Here is an 18,072-nt window from a genome sequence, read left to right on the forward strand (position 1 = left end):
GCAGACTGCCAGACCTGGAGCCAAGAAGTTTCGAGTTCAAATCCCACCACAGGCATGACTAGTTTAGTGACTCCGGGCGAGTCACTTAACCTCTGTCTCAGCTGCCTCATTTGTAAAATAGTGACAGTAATTACACCTTTCTCAGAGATAATGTGAGGATAAAATGGGATGTTTGTAAAGCACTAGATAAATGCCAGCTCTCCCCATTCACCCAGTTCTTTCCAACAAGCCCTTTACATTGTATTTGTGGAAAGGGGAGGGTGAGGGATTAAGGTTCTACAACTTATGGCACCTTGTCCTGTCCCCAACAGGAAGTGGTGTTATGGAGGAAAGGGGACATTGTGCGAAAAAGTATGTCTCACCAGGCAGCCATTGCCTCCCAGCGCTTCGAGGGCACATCTTCCCACCCTGAAGCCCGGACCCCCGGCCAGCTGTCTGACAACAACAGCCGGCAGTGAGGCCTTTGGGCCAAGAAGCTGCTGGGCTTCACCCCTCACCCACCTAACACCAGCTGCTCAAGGGGGAGGGGGCTGGGGAGCGTGATGCTCTGCAGACACTTTACACACAACCTGAGAAAACAAAAACAAATTCCATTTATGACTTTAATTCCTTTCTCTGAAGAACCTGAAGGGGACAGCTATAGAAGCATTCCCCTAGGACTATGCCTGCAGCCCCAGGAGGCTTGGATAGCTTTAGAACCCAAGGGCTGATTTAGGGCAGGGAGTGGAGTGTATCCCCAAAGATATCTGGTCCCTGGGGTGAAGGATCCTGCCCTTGGCAGAAAGGCTATTGGACCAAGAGTGTTTTAGAGCAAGAGCTGGTCTGTGTATTGAGTAGAATGTTGGCAGGGTCTTACCTGTCCTTTGGCCCTTCACTGTCTGCTCTCTCCAAGCCAAGGGGCTAGGAATGACACTGGGATCTTCATCTGCAGGTGTTGACCCTGCATGGTCCCAGTTGTACCATCCCCTTTTTCTATCCCCAAGAATGTGACAGGAAGTAGGCCTAGGCAGGCAAAGCCCAGAAAGGGCAGGAACAATTCAAGATCAGGAATCTACCTCTTTGGGAGTGGGAGTCTTGGATGCCGTACTAAGACACCACTAGGAGCCATCTCTTCTCTGGCCCCAGCCCGTTCCCCCTCTCAAAAAAATAAATTCCAGTGATGAGACATAGACACTCTCCTTCCAACACACGCTTCCCTCATGCCTAAATTATGATCATCTTCAATGTCACAGAACAGAAGCCTGAGCAGAGGGATGACAAAGCCAAGCCTGGAAAGGGAAGCTCAGCTGGGGGCAGTGTCATGGGTAGCAACACTTGTCGAAAATGAGATTTCTGAGCTAGTCTTTCAGACGTAGTAGTCAGCCTGCTCTTGGAAGTTCTGATGTCTAACAGCTACCTGGCTTCTCCATGTAACTCATTCTTTTGAGCCCCATCTGGTTTTGACACTGACACTTTAGGGCTCACAGGTCCTCTAAGTATGGGAAACAATGTAGGTATTCCTTTAAGACCTAAGCAAAAGATCTCACTTCCCTTTAAGGGAAATGAGAGCTAGAAAGCGCAGCCTTGGCCAGTGCTTACGTAGCCAATCAACACCCCCACCATGCCTCCTACCTCCTTTCAGGGATATGGGGGCATGGCTTTGAACTCTTGAAAATCACCCTCTTGCAACCACCCCAGACCCTTTAGAATCTAGTTTCCTCACTTGTAATGAAGGGAAAGGACATGAGGGCCTCAGCAGAGGACGATGGCTATCATAACTTCTCAATATTTCTGCTTGCCAAATTGAGTCTTCATCTTCACCAGATGAATGCCCAGAGTTTAGGGCTATTACTGTTTTCCCCTTTAAAAAAAAATAATCTCATCTGGATGTTTTTGTGATATAAAGGGAAGAGAGCCATTCCCCTCTCTGTGACACTGTGTTCTGAACAGCAGAAGCAAACGTGTTTTTTCTGCCCCATCTGGAGATGAGCAGACGTCAAGCCGTTGTTCACCCTTTCTCAATGAAGACCAACTCCTAATCACAAAAGCTGGTGTTATGAAATGAACTTCCCATGGGGAAAGTCTCTCTTGACTGCCTGGGGTAACTGAGCCTGGGAAGCTGAATGTTGTGATAAGGAGGGTCTTGACTGTGTCAGAGCACAGAGTTAGGACTTCCAGTGTGCCTACCTGCTAATAGCTGGCAGCCCCCTTCTGTATCCTAACATGTCTTCTCCACATTCCCCAGTGATATGCAGATCTTTCCTGACTTTACTGATTTATCAATTTTAAGATTTTCCTATGGAAGGGGAGGGAGAAGCTATTATGGCTCTCTCATGGACAAGGCTCTTACACCAGATCTTTACTTTTCTCTTTCCCATCCCCTCTCCCTTCTCCAGCTGTCACTGCGAGGGTGGCCCACCTCCACTTTTCCCGTGCCCTCATCCTGGGGAGTGCATAGGTACTAAACCAAGCAGTGCGACTTGTAATTAAGCAGCTGCAGTGTTTACATGTTTCTTAATTTGTTGTCTTTTCAATGGCTGTATTTTAAAAAACAAACAAAAAAAAACAAACAAAAAAAAAAACTTGTTTTAATCGTCTGATTAAAGGGAGCCACTGTGGCTCCAGAGACCATGTGCCCATGGAGTTTGAGATTCTGTGGTCTATTCTGTTCCATGTTATTCTCCCTCGTAAGCAGGGGCCCAGCCTTACCTTTGGTTACAAAGGAAGAAGCAGCCTCCTAGTTCCTGCTAAATACCAATTAGTGCTTTAATAGTCCTGTCTCACCTGCACATGGTACAGGGTTGGGGGAAAAAAAGCCCTGGCTTTTCCCCAGTATCAGCCTTCCCTCAATAAAGTGATGTTGGCAGAATGCCCTGAGGGGTCTAGGTGATTGCTGACAAGATAGAATGCAGAAAGCTAAAGAGCTGGTGTGATAAAAACCAACCAGTGGAGCCTTCCTCCTCCATCCTGTTATGTGCACTTTGCCAGCTCTTGGTTTTGCAAAGGCCTAAAAGCAGCCAGGAGTCCTCCCCAAGTCACAGGTGAGAGCCCAGGTGGAATTCACAATTTGCCATTAAGAAACAAGATGACTGCATCCAATGCTTTCTTATATTGATGTTTTAATAATAGTAATAAAAACACTTATCAGGTACACAGACCAACCTTGAAGAAAAAAGGAACCAGCAAATCCAAATCCCTCTCACCTCCTAGACAGAGAGAGGCATGACTTGCTTGTAGAAACAGTCCTTTCTTTTCAACAAGAAATTTCCATTTAACTTGGCTTCTTGTCCTCCAGGCTTAAGACAAACTCAAATTCCCCTGTCAAAGAGGAAAAAGGGAAGGTCTGAGCTGGAGGGCAGGTGGTTTTGGCATGAGTGTAAGAAGGAAGGGTAGGCTAGCTCTCACCTTGGGTCAGGGGCTGTACTGAGAGTCTCTGACGGGTGAAGAGAGCCATGTTTTCTAGAGGGCCACCGTTGGCTTTGTGGGCTTGGTGATGGACCTTGAGCTCAGCCAGGGGAATGAAACGTTTGGTCATTCGAATAAACTGGACATCCACCTAAAAGAGAAGAATGGGAGGTGTAGATCCAGCCCCTGGATTCACCCAGGCAACTGTCCACTGTCTTGAATGACCCATGGAATGAGCACCTGTCAAGAGATACAGCATGTTCTCAGTGGGCAGGGCCCTGGGGCTCCTGCACCCCAAAATCAAGGTTTCTAGTGCTTGTTTACTGTCTTTTATTATTAAAGGAGTCCTAATGTGTTCCCACTAAGGCATTTCTTGTTCTTATCCCTCCCTGGACTAGGAAGAAAGGAATGAACCATTTACCATGGACCACTTGGGGTTGTCCTTCTTGCTGGATGGGTCATAATGAGGGCTATTTTTCTCAAATTGTGTGTGGTCAGGGTAGGCCTCCTTCACAATCTGGAAACAAAAATAAACATACCCCATGATCTGCCATTATATTCAGCTCCTACTGATTCAGGGAGGGGTCATCCATGTCCAGTGTTTAAATATCAGGTTCGTTTTACCTTGCTCCTAGCATAATCTTTTTAAAAAATTTTTTGGGTTACATTTTAAATTCTGAACTGTCTTCCCTCTTCACCCCGCACTAGAGAATTTGACACAAAGATATATTATGTACATATGTGTATACATCCATACTTGTATTTGTTCTTTCTCTGGAGGTGGATGACATCTTCCTTCACGGGTCCTTTATAATTGATTTGAGTATTTAGAATATTCAGAATAACTTAGTCATACCTGGCATAATCTTGAACCATTCATCCTGTCACTCAGGCATTGCTAACTAATACCATTAGTCTAGTCAAATATAGTTATGAAGGTAACCAAATACAGTTACTGTAATCTCTTCGATTAGTACAGATAATAAAAAAGTTCAACTGACCGAGTTAGCATTTTATCCTGAATAACCTTTAGAAACAGCCTGATAAAGAGCTATTATCATCCCTGTGTAGCCTCCCACTCCTATCTGCCAACAGAAGGGAAGTGTCTGTTGGCTGAGGCTGGGCTGACTGCACCATGGCTGAGCTCTCTGCCTTGTGTGACCCTTCTCTATTTTGCAGAAAGAGCCGAGCAGGCTTTCCATCTCCCTGTGATGAATGATGAAATAACAGAGGCATGTGATCGTTGCTTTCTCTTGCCTCACCCCCTTTTTCTCAGAGGCTGGGTTTAGGGGAAGAGGGGATCATTGTTCCCCTGGCCCTCCAACCCCAGACCTTGTCTAACCTTCACAAGGCCTGCGATGCCTGGTTCCTTACAGTTGCTGTGATAGAAGAAGGCCTCCTCTCCCAATTTCATTGCTCGCAGGAAATTCCGGGCCTGTCCCAGGGTGAAAAACAAGTAATTGTCTTTTTAAAACATCCTAATATCTAGGAAATATTACTTTCCACAAGAGGTCAAATTCCTATCCACAATAGGTGGGTTTTTTGTGGTACTTTCTTACACTACTTACTTCTCTGCTAAAACAGAAAAATACATGTCCAAATTATATCTGAACACTGGCTAGGAAATGGTTCATATGGGGATCTCATGAGGATCTTGAGGACTCATTTGAAAACACCCTAATAATAGCTAGGTCCCAGGTAGACACTGCTTTTGTCAAAAGGTTCCAGCTATCTAGGTTATCCAGCAAAAAAAGAAACAAGTATATTTTTCCCTGCTCTGGACCCCAGGCGTCCCTTTCCTCACCTGGTAGTTTCGAACACCATCCCAGCATGCTGTCTGTTTAGGCTGTGCTTTGAGATCCTCGATGCCAAACTGAAACACAATAATCAGAGGAGGTTAAGAGTTGGATATCCAAGAAAATCATTTGTCAAAGACCTCTTGGCCCCTCCCCCTATGTCACAGGCATTAGGGATATTAGTAAGCAAGGTACCCCTGACTTCTTCCTATTCCCAAGGTTTGCCCACCCAGGTGATCATTAGTACCCCAGAACCCCAGGGAATGAAGCCAAATGTTCCATTCTCTTCTATGTATTCCTATGTAGTCTGTCTCTAAGGGACTAATTTTTTGACTGGCAGGGGCATAGGGACCTACAGCAGACTTCAGCCCGTGGCACACTTGCCAAAGGCAAGTTGGTTGCCATTAGGGCCTTCAAAAAAATCACAGAGTCAACCAACTAAGGTTTGGATACGCTCCTACTTTTCTTCATCTCTCTCCCACCTCCCAGCATCGCCTGTTTCCCCACCTCTCTGAGCACATACTGCCGGCCCTGGAGTTGCCTTCACTGTCCACTGTCTGCTTTGGGGCCCTACCCAAGCATGGACACTGCCCAAACATCCAGTGTTCCAAAGTTATAATTGTCATTTTGTTATTTTTCCTAAAAACTGGATTATTCAACTCATTACCCACCTTATTCACCTGACTTGATTTCGAATGACACTGCTATTTCCAAAAATCAAATAAACCCTCAAAGAATGAAGATTTGCCACATATAAAGATATTCCTAAGAACTTAAGTTCCAGAGGCCAATTAAAAAGAGGAGGCCTCAAGATGTTCTGAACAATGGGGGTATCACTAACAAATGCATAGCCTCTCAAAGTGACAATTTTAAAGAAAAACACTCATCTGGATGTGTAGGTCCTGCTATTTGGGCACTGAGGCTCCAAGCACAAACCTAGGGAGGGAGGGAGGAAGGTATGGTGGCGAGACTGGTGATTTCTGAGTCAAGGAGACAGCTTTAAATCCTACCTCTGATCTGATGGCTGTGGGACCTCGGGGAAATCACTTCACCCTCTCTGGGCTTTAGCCTCCCCTTCTATAAAATGAGAGAATCTGACTAGATGGCCCCCGAGGGCCCTTCAGTCCTAGACCCAGGATCTTATAATCCTTTGACACTTTCTATTTCCTCAAAGCTGCCTAGGACCACAAGAACCAGGGTCCAGCCCAGCTCAGGAGAACTAGAATAGCATTTGTCATAACATGGAAACTTCTCACACATAAGACTATTAGTTCCTGGCCTCAACATCAACTCCTCTTTCCCAGATAGAAATGGAGGATGGGGATCCTATCAATAGGTGTTAGGGCAACCTAAAGTGACTTTCTATAGATGCCCTGGTAGGACTGGGGGTAGGACAGGGGCGGCATAGGGAGACAGCACTGCTTCCGCCCAAGTTTTCTAGTTTTCTTTGAAGCAGCTCTGTAGATAACCAATTATACCATGCAAAAACATTCAACTCCAATTGCCCTTGCTAATCCAAAAGAGAATATAATTGGAGTCACATGTCTCACTTATTTCATTTATTATATAAATATCATTTATTTCCTAAAATAGTCCTAATTAAACTCTTCTTAGATTATTTTAAAAACTAGTTTGTGTTTCCTGAATACATACCAACCTGTGATGTAGGGAGGTGCCTGGAAGCATGTTAGAAGGCAGGGGAAAACCAAACCAGGATTAAAATGTCACACTACAGTCCAAAGAGTGGATAGCAATGAGGTGATAAAGTCTTGCCCAGTACCTAATAGCAGCTTACACTGAGATAGAGCTTTATGGTTTACAGGGTACTTCTGTCAGGAGAAAATATTATCTTCAGGATATTATCTCCAGGAAGAAAACTGAGACTCAGTAAGATGCTGATTTGGTTTTATTTTCCACCCTTGTTCTCATTCCTGTTGTCTGAGTGGTGAGATATCTCCTCCCCCCCACCCACCCCGCCCTGAGCCTGGCAAATGTTTAGCTCCCATCTGTAAGCTATGATGGAGTCAGTTGTTGCAACTCCTACCTTCACATCTATGCCTTTCTCCAGCCGGCTTTCTGGCTCTGATTTCATCAGCCAATAACCACTTGGCTCATTTCCACAATCTTTAGTGGCTCGATCCTTCTCTGGGGAGTCACAGGTCTCTGCTTCTACCACTGGCTTGTCTCGGGTCTCAGTCTTGGTGGCCTTGGTACGTTTGCCTGATGGTGCCTCTATTTCTGCAACAAACCAGAGGAAGCAAGGACTTGTCATGCTTGTTCCTAGTTCTTTGTCTTTTTCATGGTGTGCCCCTTCCCTGGAAACCCCTACTGTCTTTTCTATATAGTACAAATCCTTCAAGACCCAGCTGACTCCCACCTTCTCCACTAAAGCCATTCCCCAGTCCAAAATGGTGTTCCTTCACTGATTTATGACAATGATAGCCAATTCAGCAAACATTAGGCACCAACTATATAAACAGCACTGGGGACACAAGGACACACACAACAATGGGCCCTAATCTCAAGAAAATCCAATTGTATTCAAATAACTATAATACAAGAAGGATTATGATAAAGGAGAGATTGATTCGCTGTGCCATGAAGACTGTGAAGAGGAAATGTATTCCCTTTCAGCTAGAAGGATCAAGGAAAGCATCACAGATAAAGATGAGAAATCTAACCCAGGAGCAGGAACAATGACAGCAAGATCAAGGTGAGGTGAGCAGGGCTGGACAATGATGAGCTGTCAAGGGAGTCATATGAGAGAAGGCGGAAAGGCAGATTGGATCCAGGTTAGAGAGAGCCTTGAATGTCAAGATCAGAGCCAATTAATCAGTCAAACAGCAAGCATTACTCATGAACGTACTATGTGCCACACAGTAGGTATCAGGGACAAAAACCAAACATTCCTTTCCCCGAGGTAGCTTCATACATATATAAGTATATGCAAAATACACACCAAATAAATAACCTTTATTCACTAGGCAAGCAGGAAGTCTTCTGAGTAGAGGAATGATGTGATCATAAGAGTATAACTGGAAGATTTCCTGAATGCTGATACAAAGCATGGACAGAAAGGGCAGGGAGACCCATCAGGCAGTGGTTCTACGGTCTGTGCAAGACCAGACTGGTTACGTGAAAGTGATGACACAAGATGCATGAGCCCTGGCAACTGACTGGATGTAGGTGGTTTGGTTTTTCTTCTACTTCATTAACACTCGATGACATATTCATTAAAGTTTGAGATGGCCCAAAGATAAGCAGAAGTGCCAACACATCAGACGACAGTTGGGATTCTCACCAGGCTCAGGTGATGGACCATCCCCTAACGAGACAAAATTTATACTAGAGATAAATAGAAATTCCTACATTTGGGTTTAAAAGGTCCCATACACAAGTACGAGGACAGACTTACCTGGATAACGGGGAGAACAGTGGTGTGGTCGGCAGAAATAAGTTATTGCTAACAGGGCCAGGCTTTAGAAGGAAGAAAGGTTCAGTTTTAGACATGCTGTGTTTGAGATGCTGGAGGGGCATCTGGGCAGAAATTTCCAACAAGCCATGGGAAACATGAGCCTGAAGCTCCAACAACTCGGGGTTGTTGTTCAGTTGTGTCCAACTCCTCGTGACCCCATCCGAGGTTTTCTTGGCAAAGATACTGGAGTGGTTTGCCACTCCCTTCTCCGGCTCATTCCACAGATGAGGAAACTGAAGCAAATGGGGTTAAATGACTTGTCCAGGGTCCCACAACTGGTAAGTGCCTGAGGCCAGATTTGAACACAGGTCTTCCTGACTCCAGGCCCAGAACTCTATCCATTGTGCTGCGAAGGTGCTATTATTATCCTCGTTTTACAGTTGAGGCAGAGGTTAAGTGACTTGCCCATTGTCACACGGCTAATAAATATCTGAGTCTGAATTTGAACTCAAGACTTCCTGACTCCCACGGACTGAGGTAGAGAGAAAGATCTGTGAGTCATCTGCATAGAGAGGCTAACTGAAGCCTGGGAATGATGAGATCGCCGCAGAAAAGAATACAAAAAAAAATTAAAAGACCAAGAACACAGCCAAAGGGAACACTCAGGCTAGAGAGATAAAAAAGGAATATTAAGAGATGGTATTTACAGAGTGCTTTAAGATCTGCAATATGCTTTTACACATACTGTCTCATCTGACCCTCACAACTCCGTGAGAGAAGCACAAGAGGTAATATGACAAAGTGACAAATTTGCAATTTGACAGATGAAGAAACTGAGGCTAGAGATTAAGCGACACCCATGGTCAAGGGCGCAGCCAGCAGGTGTGAGGGGTAGGATTCAAACCTCACTCTTTTCTGACTCCACGTCCAGCCATGCCACACTATCAGCAAATCATAATAACATTTATGTGGCACTTACTGTATGCCATTTACTGTGTTAAGAGCTTTAAAAGTCAAATGAGCTTGATGCTCACAATAACCCTGTGAGGTTATCCCCATTTTACAGATGAGGAAACTGAGACTGGAGGCATTAAGTGAAAGTCATGGTCACATACACAGCCAAGAGATTTAAGAGGTGGGATTCAGACCCAAGTTTTTCCTGACTCTTATTTCCCGCTATACCACACCTCCAGCAAATAATGTTAGTAATTATCATAATAGTAAACATTTATATAGCACTTCCTATGTGCCTATCACTGTGCTGAGTGCTTGACAAATACTATCTCATCTGTGCCTCACAATCGCCCTGGGAGATAAGTGCTAACAATTATTACCTCCCTTTTACAGATGAGAAAACTGAGGCAAACAGGGTTAACTGATTTGCCCAGGGTCACACCACTAGTAAGTGACTGAGGCTGGATTAGAACTCAGGTTTTCCTAACTCCAAACCTGGAAGAGAAGGAACAGTCAGTGAGGTGGGAAGAGAACTGTTAGAGTTCTATGTCAAAAAAAAAAAGCCAGGGGAAAGCGCCAAGAAGGAGAAGGTGACCAAGCGTGTCAAATGCTAGCGTTGTAAAGAAAGAAAGAAAAGGAGGGGGAGGAAAGGCCCCTGGACTTACTGTTAAAACTCATTAGTAAGCTTTTATTTCATTTGTTAAATTTTTAGAATTCTTACTATTTTAATAGTGAGGCAAAGGCCAAATTCCAAGAGGTTTAAGGAATGAATGGGAAAGTGGGAAAGTTGAGGCAGTGAGCGGGTAACATTTTCTGGTTGCTAAAGGAAGAAAAAGAAGATACGATAGCATCCCCCAACACACAGCAGGCACTTAATAAATGCTTGCTAATTGAGCAGCGGAAGAGAAGGCTGGAAAGTCATGGTGGCGCTGTGAATTCTAAGCTAAGGAGCAACATGTCCAAGAGCTATACATTAAGAAAATTGTTGTAGCCGCAGCCTGAGGGAGAGACATTTCCAGGTAACAGGAAGTTAATGGATGTTTGCTTCTTACCTACCAACTTTATTACCTGTAGAGTTAGGATGACACTGCAATTGGCATTCTGGTCTATTTCAAGGTAAACAATGTAAGTGATAATAAAGAAACATTCATTATTTGTATAATTTGCATATCCCTGTATTGTGGGCATGATATCTCCCATTAGAAGACAAGCTTGAGTAAAGGACTGTCTCACTTTTGACTCTGTATCCCCACGTAGGTAAGGCGGATTTTGTTATCCTCTTTACAATTTAGTTTCTCAGGATCCCAGTGTTAGATAATAACTCCCGGAGTAGCCCCAAAGACCCTAGACAGCAATTCCTAGAATCATAGTGATCGGCAGGCAGTCCCACGGAGACTGTGCCGGAGATATGGTAGGACATAATATGACATTTACTACACTTGCACAGAATGACAATACTGCTGAAGTTAACCCGTGAGCTAAATGCTGGCAAGATGCCTTCTTTGTCTGTTACCCTGTAAAGCAAGTGGGCACTGGTCAGTGAGTGGGGAAACTATGGGGAATTCGTGGGGGAAACTACAAGAGAATGCACAGGGGAATCCATAGGAGAATCCATGGGGGAACCCATTTGGGATTTGGGTAATACATAGAGGAATGCATGTACCTGCTTCAACCAGCCCCTGAGGCCCTGAAGCTTGAGGGGATTTAGGGGAGTGCACAAGTTGTGACTTTCTCAACTGACCCCATTGAAGGGTAGCTGCCCGCCCTTCTTGCCCACCTCTGCAAGAAGGGTGATTAGGGAACACTGTAGGAGTTGGTGCTCCCACTATCTCCCTTTGAGAAGACAAGACTAGAACAAGATTATATTATTATAAGATTATTATTAAGATTATCACTCTCTCTGAAGCTGTCTTCCTGTCTTACCTGTCTGACCAGATCAATAATGAACTTGTTAGAGGCTGGAGTCCAAAAACTCCAGTGCCTCCCCTGTGTTATTTGTGAAACACCCCAGAACCTCATAGAGTGCCTGGCACAAAGTCTGTGTTTAAGAAATCCTTTACGATTGACTAATTGAGTAGCATTAGGGGTAGCAGGTTCAAGTGAAGGCACTAAATGACATGCTGTTTTACAATGCCCTGTAATTTCTTCATGTGTGCTGATTTATTTCCCTAACTAGAGTATAAGCAATCAGAGGGCGAGAACAATCTGTCTTTTGCAACCCCACAGCAAGAGCCTATAGCAGGACATATAACAGCTCAATAAAGACTCATTGATTAAGTGATTAATGATAATGGACAAAGAGAGATGATGTGCCCAGTTAGGAAAGCTGAGAGATGAGAATAATTAGGTATAATTCTGTGTCCCTGGAATGGTTTAGAAACAAGGAATATGTAATGTGAATGGTGAAAAAAACATCTTAAATGAGATAATGTATATAAAACTTTTTTGCAAACTTTTAAAAGCTCAATTTAATGTTAGCTCATTATTATTAAAACATAAAAGTCTTTTGTATTTGACTTTGCAATGTGTTTTGTGTTTTTTTTTTCCACTAGCATATTTATTCTCCTGATTTGTCGACAGGCATTGAGCTATATGCTTGAGAGTCAGAAGTTCTGGAAGTCTAACCCTAAATACTCTGCTTTTGATACACCTCAGCAAACCAATTAACCTCTGAGTGCCCCCAAGCAACTCTCAAAGATTCTAATTCAAAGAGTTGCCAACTTTCATCCCTGGAGGGAGTTTTCCTTATGGAGGATTTCTCCACAATGATGACATCACATAGCTGGAAACCCCCCCTCCCCCATCCCCCCACTAGTTTGCTTAAAATGATTAATGTAAAAACACTATGGAAAGTACTATACAGATGTAATGTACTATTCCATTATTAAAAATCGGATCTAATTTCCTATGCACAGAAAAATTTTACCCAAGTGGTCTCCTTCCCCATCAAGTCTAACTTCCACTCATCTGTCCTCTTGAACCTACCAGCTGCCCCTCCCCACCCCCCCACCCCCGCCGCTCCATTTTTACCCTACCTCCAGCATCTTCAATTTTTCACTTTCAAATTGCTCCTTCCCCTTTACCTGAAAATATGCACAGTTCTTCTCTATCCTTAAAACAAAAAGCCCCTCCCTTGAACCTGCTACACATTCAAGCTAACATCTGTCCTCCCCACTTCATTGTCAAATTTTCTTCACCAACAACTATTAAAAAGATAGTCCGTGCCTACATTTCTTCATGACCTAAAATCCTTGAAATCTGGCTTCTGCCTCCCTCACTGTATTTGCTGTTTCAGGTTGTAAGAAACACAGTTGTGGGGATCACAGTGTTTCCTGGGCAGGGCCAAACCCTGAGGAAGAACCATGTGATGGCACCCCCTTGGTATGCTTGTGGGGATCACAGGACTCCCCAGGGTTAGAACCCGAGAAAGACCTAAGTGATAAAGCCCTAAGGAAGGCTGTGCAGACCACAGGACTCCCTGAGGAAGACCAAGTGGTAGCCTCCTTTAATCCATGGGGATCACAGGGTTTCCTAGGCAAAGGTTAGACCCTGAGGAAGACCCAAGTGATGGACCCTTAGGACAACGATAAAGATCACAGAGCTCCTGAAACATGTAGCTCATTGTTCTCCTGGTAACACAACCCTAGGAAGATCTGTGTGACTTGCCCATTCTCACCCAAAGAATTCAGGCCCAGAATGAGCAGAGAAAAGCATTTATTACGCTCCTCCCAAGAGGGCAGGTGCAGTGCTTACTAGTGTGTGGGTTGGATAATTGTGAAGACTTCACAGGGTATGTCTAATGGAGAGGTTTGGGGATTTGGCCTTATAATTTTGGGAAGGCATGCCCTTTCCCCCCTCTCTCTCTTAGATGTTAGAAGACAATGAACTTCCTGTGAGCTGTTTGTTCTCTGCTCCGGGAAGGGTCTCTCCTTCCCCCATCCCATTTCTCCTTCTAGACTTTCAGGAGCCACCCTGGCAGTTGAGTTCTGATAGGGAAAAACCTGAATGAACCGGATCAATCTTGGTGCTCTGTGTAGTTTTAGAGCCTAGATTGTAAGCCCGCCTCTCAGCCAATGGTGAGAAGGGATAGAGGTGGGTGGGAATCTTTTTCATTAAGAGTATAAATTAAGGCAGGTACCCTTTTACCTCGCCTCCTCCCTTACGGAGGTGTGCCCAAGTCTTGCAAGGTTTGTATAATAAATTTACTTTGTTTCTCTTAAAGATGTCTCTCCTATTATTTTAAAATTTCTGTCCCATACACTAGGAACACTCACACTGATACAGCTGCAGGAGTGAGGGTAACCAATTCATCCATCCTTGCCTGACTTAGGGTTAGTTTACATTCTTTACTTTTCTACATACTTATACAGTTTAACTTATACAGTTTACATAGGTAAGACAGTAAGGATACAGAAGCAAAGGTGAAGTTAATTAGTTCTATCTTCCTTGTCTGAGTTGGGATTAATCTACATTCTTTATTTCCCTACCTTCCCTCTTTAACATATGCAAATTATGCAGATCAGTAGGCCTGGACACTTGACCAGGACCTGACCCTTGGACTGACATGATAAGCTTGAACTGCTTCAACCAGTTCAGCCTCTCTAGCTTCCCTGACACCAGGATGGCCATTGTCTTGGTAAGTAAACTTTAACTCAGCTATATGGACAGCTTCTGCAGGAGCAAAACCAGATACCATACTATCTTTTCTCACAGAGTCAATGATGACCTGCCAATCAGCAAATTCAGCGCCATTTTCCTGAATGACTAGTCTACAGGACCTAACCCAATGAGCTTTGTTTGCTACTTAAATCTATCCCTTTCTAACCTTGCACCTTTCTTTTTTTACATTCTATTCCTTCCAATGGACCTACTTGGTGTTACTCACATACAACATTGGATATCCCATGTCCTTGCCTTGTCATTGGATGTTCCTCATTCCTGGAATGCTTTCCTGGTCTTTCTCTCTCCTCTCCCTATTCCCATCCCAATCACCTATAAGGTTACCTCCCATCTACTTTGTACTGATTTTGGATATCCCAATTTATCTATGTTTCTCCATTAGAATGTAAGCTCATTGATGGCAAGGTCTGGGTTTGCTTTGTCTTTGTATATAGTATTATCTTCTTGAATCTCTCCTCTCTTGATTCCCATGACATCATTCTGGTTCTCCTTGACCACTGACTGAAGCTTCTTTGTCTCTACTGTCTCCTCTTCCATTCTGCCCCTTAAAATGAAGGTGTAGTTTAATGTGAAGGTATATGTAGAACCTATATCAGATGACATGCTGTCTTGAGGGGGAGGAGGAAGAGAGGGAGGGGGAGGAAATTTAGAACTCAGAAACTTGTGGAACTGAATGTTGTAAGCTAAAAATAAATAAAAATTGAAGGTTTATCTAAGGTTTTAGTCTTTCCAACCTTTCTACCAAAACCCTCTCCTATGCTAATTTCATACACTTCCACGGCTTTTACTGCATTCCAAGTATAACTCTCAGATTCCTTCTCTGATCCCAGACTTCTAAGGGCATCTTGGACACCTTCTCTCAAATTATCATATGCACCTTAAAGACAACATGGCCCAACCAAACTCATCACCTTCCCCCAACAAACTTCTGCACCTTTCCTGTTTCTATGAATGGTAAAAACCATTTTCTGAGTCTTGCCAAATTCAAAATCACAACTCCTTCTCCCAGAATTCATCAGTTGCTGAGTTCTCTTAGTTTTAGTTCACAAAACTGCCACGTTGGAAGAAACACAGACAATCCTAATCGTGAGTCCAAGCTACAATGTCCTTGCCTCCTTCAACATTCTCCTTCAATACTGCACATTGCCTGCCACTTCACAACTGTCACCTACTACTTTCCATCTCAGCCATCAAAACCCTAATTCAAGTCCAATCACCTCTTCGTAAGAACAAAGCACTATCTCAGGCTTCTAGGAGCTCTTCCCCTCCCAGTGCATCCCGCACACAAATGCCATATTAAACCAGCAAAGATTCCCCACCATCCACTCAGTTAAGTTCGCACTCCTTAGCCCAGTCCTCAAAGCCACCCATGTTCTTGATACAACTCACCTTTCCAGCATTCTCTCCTGGAGAAAGTTCCTCTAAATTTTAGCAATGTTTCATCCAAACTGGACTATATGTTGTGCCTACATATTCCCATCCCTAAACAGTGGTTTATACTGTTTCTTCCCTCCCACCTCCACCTGTCAAAAGTCACAGATTCCCAGAGTTGGAAAGGAACCTTTATCCAAAGCATGAATCTATATTTTCTCCAACACCTGACAAACTGTTGTCCATCTTCTGCTATGGTATAAATTCTGACTTTCCCTTCTCATGAAGATATCTCTTACATTTTTGGCCAGCTCTAATTGTTAGATCTGTTGACAGCATACTGAAAAGCAGACCTTGCTGACAAAGGTCCACACGGTCAAAGCTATGGTTTTTCCAGTATGGCTATCAGAGATGGACTATGAGGAAAGCTGAGCACTGTAAAATGGATGCTTTCGAACTGTTCTGTTGGAGAAGATTTTAGAGAGTTCCTTGGATAGCAAGGAGGTCAAATCGGTCAAGACATAAAGAAATGAACTCTGTTCACTGGAAAGACAAATACCGAAGCTGAAGCTTAAATAGTGTGAACACATAATGTGACAGTCCTCACTGGAAAAGCTTCTGATGCTGGGAGATTGGAGGCAAAAGAAGAGGACAGCAGAGGATGCACTAGATGGATACTGTCACGGAAGCAACAAACATGAGTGTCTCACTTTGGGAGACAGTGGAGGGTAAAAGGGCCTGGAGTGCTATGGTCCATGGGGTCACAAAGAGTAAGACCCGACTGAACTACAACATTTGCTAGAAAGTTTGATCTCGATTCAGTTCCCAGCTTTGCTCCTGTTTCAACAATTCGGCTAGCAGCTACTGTGGCTGTGTAAAACCAACAACCACCAGGGGAAAGAACCGCTGCCAACACCTCCCCCATCTTGATTCCCAATACAGCTCCCTAAAATTTAATAACACCCTGCCTGTAACTTTGTTATTGCATTTATGGCACTCCTGCCATGGGTATACTTCTTGGTCAACTAGCGGGATTAAGTCAGAGACTTTGATTTATTCACCTTTGTATTCCCCACAGTGCCTAGTATAGTGCCTTGTACAAGGCAGACACACAAGAAACATTTCATGGATGTAAAGAGGCCTATTAGCGTGATGGAGAACAGTAGAAAACCAGAACCATTACTATGGAGATCAATAAAAGCAGTAATAACTCACATTACGCTGAAAATTTTCCTATGGATAATCCATAGATAATCCATTTGTTTGTTTAGCCATTCCCCAATAGATGGGCATCCTTTTGATTTCCTGTTTTTTTAATACTATACAAATATTTTGTGTACAAGACTCCTTTTCCTTTCTGTGATGTCTCTGGGGGTATAACCATGGTGGTATCTCTGGGTCGAAAGACATCCACAGTTTAATTACTTTATGGCACAATTCCAAGGTGTTTTCAGAAGGGCTGGACCAATTCACAGCTCTGCCATCAGTGCACTGGTGTGCATTAGTCTGCCTGTTTTCCAGCTCCTCCAACAACTCTTTTTCCTTTTTTGTCAACTTTCCTAATCTGACAGGTAAGAGCAGAACCTCAGAATTACTTTAATTTGCATTTTTCTAACAGTAACTTGGGGCATTTTTTCATAAGATTGTTGCTAACTTGGATTTCTTCAACAGATAATCCACAAAATTATCTAGAGCAATAGTTGCACGCTATCAATGGGCCATGAACAAAGAGGACCTTTTACATGTAGCATATTACAACCCCTCTCTTCAACAGAAAGCTCTCTGGTAGCTGCCTTCAGGGCCTTAGGTAGCACATAAGCCCCTGGGATGCTGCCCCAAGGCTAGCCCAGGACAGCCGAGATGCTGCAGCTCACCTGGCTCAGGTGCATGCAAGGACGCTCTCTTCCGCTGCCTCGGCATGGTCCCTCAGCAGGGATCTGGAAAAATGGGAACTCTGTAGCAGATGAGGCAGCCGACGGTCTGGTCCTGGGAAATGTACAAGGCAAGGGGGGGAGGGGCCACTTGTGGCGAAGAGGTCAAAGGGCATCCTGCCAATACGTAGCGAGCAGGAGACAGAAGGGAAGTTAGAAGCAGCAGCGCAGGTCGGTTTTTAGGTACGGGGGTGGGGATGGAGTGGGGTGCAAGGGGAAGCTCACTGTAAAGGATCTCTAAGCGCAGGGAAGCATAGCCATCACCATCACCCCACCCGGATATAGTACCAGTTCATCTTCAGTGCTCTACCGATTACAGCAGCCCTGACCCACCTTCCCACCGTCACTTTTAGCCCCTATTCAAGTGAATCGCAACTATCCCTCAGTCTCCCACCTCGGCCACTTTTACCCTCCGCAGAGCCCTCACCACCCACGCAGACACCAGCAGGACGCAAAGACCACGAGGCTACGCCTAGCGTCCCCTTTAAGACGCTCACGAGGCTCGCGGGGAGCTATGGTTTCCGCCCCCTGCCTGCAGGAC

The 18,072-nt window shown here is 44.3% G+C and overlaps 2 protein-coding genes across 5 annotated transcripts in view; one reads left to right on the forward strand and one right to left on the reverse strand.

Annotated features, from left to right (window-relative positions):
- The window catches only part of VPS26B (VPS26, retromer complex component B), a 29,519-nt gene extending 25,770 nt beyond the window's left edge, over positions 1-3,749 (forward strand). Inside the window, exon 6 of the mRNA XM_036744392.1 lies at positions 312-3,749. Coding sequence (XP_036600287.1) covers positions 312-458 — 147 coding nt within the window. The 3' untranslated portion in view covers positions 459-3,749. The remainder of the gene's footprint in view (positions 1-311) is intronic.
- Positions 3,080-18,005, reverse strand: THYN1 (thymocyte nuclear protein 1). Of its 4 annotated transcripts, none has more exons than XM_036744394.1 (8): positions 17,926-18,005; positions 17,475-17,586; positions 7,225-7,418; positions 5,189-5,257; positions 4,727-4,819; positions 3,806-3,901; positions 3,385-3,535; positions 3,080-3,297 (listed from the first exon to the last, which is right to left on the reverse strand). In XM_036744394.1, the coding sequence occupies exons 2-8, from the start codon at positions 17,518-17,520 to the stop codon at positions 3,251-3,253; spliced, it is 696 nt and encodes a 231-aa protein (XP_036600289.1). In that variant the 5' UTR covers positions 17,521-17,586; positions 17,926-18,005; the 3' UTR covers positions 3,080-3,250. The 4 variants fall into 4 exon arrangements, with proteins under 4 accessions (XP_036600289.1, XP_036600290.1, XP_036600291.1 ...); XM_036744395.1 differs by having other exon boundaries at positions 17,941-17,960; XM_036744396.1 differs by lacking the exon at positions 17,926-18,005 and adding an exon at positions 17,820-17,835.
- Between the last annotated feature and the right edge of the window lie 67 nt (positions 18,006-18,072).

This window comes from Trichosurus vulpecula, chromosome 2 (genome assembly GCF_011100635.1).
Source record: "Trichosurus vulpecula isolate mTriVul1 chromosome 2, mTriVul1.pri, whole genome shotgun sequence".
NCBI classification, from domain to species: Eukaryota; Metazoa; Chordata; class Mammalia; order Diprotodontia; family Phalangeridae; genus Trichosurus; species Trichosurus vulpecula.

Excerpts from the sequence above, each read along its gene's own strand:
- THYN1 (XM_036744394.1), bottom strand. The coding sequence starts at position 17,520 with ATGCCGAGGCAGCGGAAGAGAGCGTCCTTGCATGCACCTGAGCCAG. Across the intron at positions 7,419-17,474 it reads CTTGCATGCACCTGAGCCAG|AAATAGAGGCACCATCAGGC; the intron begins GTGAGCTGCAGC and ends GGTTTGTTGCAG. Across the intron at positions 3,298-3,384 it reads AGTACAGCCCCTGACCCAAG|GGGAATTTGAGTTTGTCTTA; the intron begins GTGAGAGCTAGC and ends CCTCTTTGACAG.